The sequence below is a fragment of the Sitophilus oryzae genome, unplaced genomic scaffold (assembly GCF_002938485.1).
Source record: "Sitophilus oryzae breed Bouriz unplaced genomic scaffold, Soryzae_2.0 scaffold_2006_pilon_pilon, whole genome shotgun sequence".
NCBI classification, from domain to species: Eukaryota; Metazoa; Arthropoda; class Insecta; order Coleoptera; family Curculionidae; genus Sitophilus; species Sitophilus oryzae.
Window position 1 is genome coordinate 1562074 of NW_022146732.1, and position 4410 is coordinate 1566483.

Genomic DNA, 4410 nt, shown 5'->3' on the forward strand with positions numbered 1-4410 from the left:
CCATGTAATAATGATGCACTAAATGAATTAAATAGAATGAGGAATATTCGGTAGGCATTTCCGTTAAATACTAAAAAAGCTAGAAAATAAAAAAATCGGTAAAAAACTTTTAAGTTAAACGGTTTTTATGTGCACTGAAAACTAGAAAATAATAATAACAATTAGGTATTTTTGAACTTCTAGTTCAGAAATATTTTAGTACTAGGCAGAATAGCTTTTAAGCATATTAGACTAAAATAAAAACGTGGGGCCCATTAACTATTGCTGTAATACTTTCTTCTATACTAAGTATGGATTGCATCGACTTACTATAATCGTAACTGGAGATTTTGACAATCAATAACCAGCCGTAGCGGCTTCACCAGCGAACGCCGAGCTCATGATCTACCAAAGTATAAAGATATGCTTTGCCATAGGTAGGATTTCAGAGGGGCCCCACGTTTTTATTTTAGACTAATATGCCTAAAAAGCTATTCTGCCTAGTACTAAAATATTTCTAAACTAGAAGTTCAAAATACCTAATTGTTATTATTATTTTCTAGTTTTCAGTGTACATAAGATAAAACCGTTTAACTTAAAAGTTTTTTTACCGATTTTTATTTCTACTCGTAATAAATTCCTTGAAATAATAATTTCTGAATATTTTTTAAAACGTAACACGCCATGAAAAAAGAAATTAGTTTTATACACGACGATAAAATTGCATTATCGTCTTGTATAAAAAATAACTATTAGTAACTTTATTAAAGGAATATTTTATCGATTTTATTAAAAATAAATAAATAAATAAATATAAACTATGTGTAGGTATAATTATTCTATAAAAAATAGGTACACTCAATCACCAATGTGAGCAATTTGTTTCAAAATATAGGACATAGTACGAGGATTGTCAGTAGGAACCTAAAAAATATGAAAATTAAGTCTTAGAAAATAAAATATTCATGGTATATTCATGTTTACCATATGCCCAGCTCGATGTACCCAGTAAAAATTAAATTTATCGTATCGTTTTTCATATCCCTCGTATACTTTATCCACTATTATGGGAGTACGATTTGAAGCAACCCATTGGTCTTTGTTAATCCACTTCAAATTGTTCACCCAAGTCAGAGTTCCTAGAATAAAATATATCTAGCAACTCTAATTTCTTTCGTTTTTGTCAATAATCGAGATTAAAAGTTTAAAAAATATGTAGAAAAAAATGATATACAGAGTTATTTACCTGGGGTATCAACTATCAGATCAAGCTGACCGTTGTAGACAGATATTTCAATGTCAGTCTCGTTTAACAGTTTTTCTATAACTTCAGTTACTGGTTTCATGAAATCCAGATTTACTGCCTCGAAAACTAAGTCACTTTGATCACCCCACTGGTGATCACTGTGATCAGCAATGGCTGTGATGTTTAAGGTTTCTCTAACAGGTCCGTTCATCAGTGTGGACAAAACATCGTCTTCATCTGATTCGAGATTTTTGGTTTCTAAAAAAAAACTAATATTAAATTCAAAATATTGTCTAGAAATAACAATTAATCCAAGAAATTTAAATAAAATTCAAGAAATAACAGGAGAAGGTAAGAAAACCTAACAGGATTCTGAAGAGACAATATATAATACTCATTTGAGAATTACACACATTAAATTTATTGTTGATATTATTTTTGGTAGAGTAAATTATTACCTTTATTGTTTATAATATTGCTGAATAAGTCATTTGGCATAATATCTCTGAGAATATTTTTATCTGTACGTGTTAAGTTGGAATGGAACCCTGGAACAAAGAAAATATACTAAATACACTCATCGGCTACGAAAATCACCTTAAAATTTTCATGTTTTTTAAAATTTTATATATTGCGTTCTAGTGAACCGATTTTGATTATTTTTTAAGCAATTTGTACCTAAATTATTTGACTTTTCAGTATCTCTTAGGAAAAGCAGTTGGAGATTGGCCAGAAGACGAGAAATATAACCAAACTTCGTTAAAAAGAGGCACCCGAAGAAGAAGATACTTACAGTCGCCATGTTTTAAGTCGTTTTGTTTTATTTGCTCGCTGAGTACGTTGTAGTAATCCACTGTCGTTAACATATTAATGACGTACTGAGTGGCTCGAAAATAGAGGGTAGCTCTGGAGTAATCGCCAGTTGACAGTTCCTCTCTTATAAATTCTGTCATATTTTTCAATTGTAGAAAGTCGTCAAAATCTAAAAATCCCTAAAAACATCATTAACTTAAAATATAAATTAGTCTAATTAGTATTTCTAACATTTTTAACTATGTAGTTTACTGAATCCTAAATCTAATAAAAAATAATAAAGGTATTTACTCTGTATACTTACAAGATTGTACAGGTAAGACGGCCAAGATGTTAAAGAATCAATAGGAGAAATCCAGGAATCTCCTAAAGCAATACCAGTAAGGTTGCACGTTATATTTCTAACTTTTGATTCCTTAAACAATTCTTATTATAAGTCCAAAAGTATTCTTAAATGTTTATAATTAGTGTCTAGAATCTACTAGTTTACAACAGCATAATAATACACTAATTCAACCCAATACTCCAAAACATTTAAAATATTAAGCATTATCAGCAGACAATGCTGATGATACTAACATGGTTAACCAAAACGCGTCTTTAAAGGTAACAATAAAGTGTTTTGATGTATTATTGTGCTAAATTAGTGTTTTTTTGTCAAACAAATTGAGATATAATCATAAACAATTTATATATTGTTACCTCGTGTAGCAGCAATGCAATATCTGCAGCCATTTTGCCTCCATAAGATTGACCAAAAATATATATGGGGACTTCTTGAAATTCCGTATTTTCCTGTAAAAATCCTTTAAGAAATACTAAGAAATCCTGTGCTATAGCTGTGTTGTCTTTGGCAAAATAACTTGTGTCGCTGTCTTTAACGTAGCTAAAACTACATATAAGAAAAATAAGTCTTAGTATAGATTGATTTTACTCCATATTTAAATAATAATTCCTTTAATATATTTTTTCTTCATTGGAAAAAAATCAAACAAATTATATTTTTATACTATTATAAATTATTACCCAGTTCCTACAGGGTTGTCCACAAATAAAACATTAACATGTTCTATCCAGTGAACGTCTCTTTGCTCTTGTTTGGAGTTCATAGGGCCTACTTCTTCGAAATTTCCGATCCCTGTAGATGAGCCTCCAGGACCACCTAAATATATTGATTCAAAAGATTAAATAGAAATATTTTGTCAGAATCTACAAATAATAAATATAAATATTTGTAATATTAAGGTGTGCACCTTGAATATTTTTTTTGTGCACCCTAATGTAATATGTGTATTTTTTAATATTTTTAATACCATAATATGTTGAATATTTCTAAGAAATGTTCTACTTTGAATAGGTATTAGTGTTAGGGGAACTATAATAGATTTATTTACCAATAAATATACTGTTACCTTGAAGCCAAATAACTAAAGGTTTTTGAACATAATCATCCGTGGATGTGGTGTAGTATAACCACCAAAACATGTCAGCCTTTTCATTGATCGGGACAAAACCCCAGTTCTGCTGGGTAGAACCAAATCCTGGTTTTCTTGCAGCTAGTTGGTAATATTTTAAATTTAATTTATTTTTGATTCTTTATATTTTATTATTACCATAGACTTTATTTTAAAATACATTTTTTATGAATACTATCAAAGAATATCATGTTTATGAAAGTAAGTTAGTTACTCACCATAAATTGTAGCAGAACAAAAAAATAAAAACAAAAAATATCTCAAAACCATATTAAAAATTTCATTCAACGCACTATAACTTAACAAAACATACAACTAATTGAAAAAAAAAAACGTTTTAAATTAGAAGTAGAGGTTACAACGTACTTCTGAAAGGAATTGATAAATAAATAAACCTAAATTTCAACAAGCTCTGATTAGATAGCCTGAAGTAGTCTCGAATCGCATGTTTTTTAAACAGGTTATACCGAAAATCGTGTTTGGAATGAATTATTGTTTCATGGGAACGAGAACAATGGTATTTGAAATTTATTCAGCACGAAATGACAATAAAAGTAGTAAGTTTAGGAAGACACAGTGAAAAATACTTTGAAATTTAACATCCCTAGTCGATTTTAATTTGTTTGAAAATAAATGATTCTGCACTTAATATTTTTGAAAGTGATTATAGATAAACCTAAAACTAACAGACAAAAAATTCAAAAAAATATTACTTTACAACCACATATGTAATACTGATATTACTGACTTAAAAAAAAGTTGAAAGTGTCAAATTATTTACATTTCTTCCCTCTTTCATTTCCCTCACTCGATTTTTCTTATTTCTCGCCTCATTTCATTAAGCAAAATATTCTTGTAATATCTTTATTAAATACTTATCTAACATCAACAAAAATA

At 28.8% G+C, this 4410-nt stretch overlaps 1 protein-coding gene across 1 annotated transcript; it reads right to left on the reverse strand.

Moving 5' to 3' along the window:
• Positions 1 to 739: 739 nt before the first annotated feature.
• LOC115883949 (retinoid-inducible serine carboxypeptidase-like) lies at positions 740 to 3891 on the reverse strand. The gene is made up of 10 exons (XM_030902376.1): positions 3732 to 3891; positions 3451 to 3594; positions 3065 to 3200; positions 2741 to 2930; positions 2343 to 2453; positions 2019 to 2217; positions 1684 to 1773; positions 1226 to 1483; positions 964 to 1118; positions 740 to 903 (listed from the first exon to the last, which is right to left on the reverse strand). Exons 1-10 carry the CDS (start codon positions 3781 to 3783, stop codon positions 838 to 840), a joined length of 1401 nt encoding a protein of 466 aa, XP_030758236.1. The 5' UTR covers positions 3784 to 3891; the 3' UTR covers positions 740 to 837.
• Between the last annotated feature and the right edge of the window lie 519 nt (positions 3892 to 4410).

Bases quoted from the DNA above. Each gene is read 5' to 3' on its own strand.
- LOC115883949 (XM_030902376.1), bottom strand. From the start codon at position 3,783: ATGGTTTTGAGATATTTTTTGTTTTTATTTTTTTGTTCTGCTACAATT. The intron at 2,218-2,342 runs GTAAGTATACAG...TGATGTTTTTAG, and splicing joins CGTCTTACCTGTACAATCTT to GGATTTTTAGATTTTGACGA. The intron at 904-963 runs GTAAACATGAAT...CATATTTTTTAG, and splicing joins TACATCGAGCTGGGCATATG to GTTCCTACTGACAATCCTCG.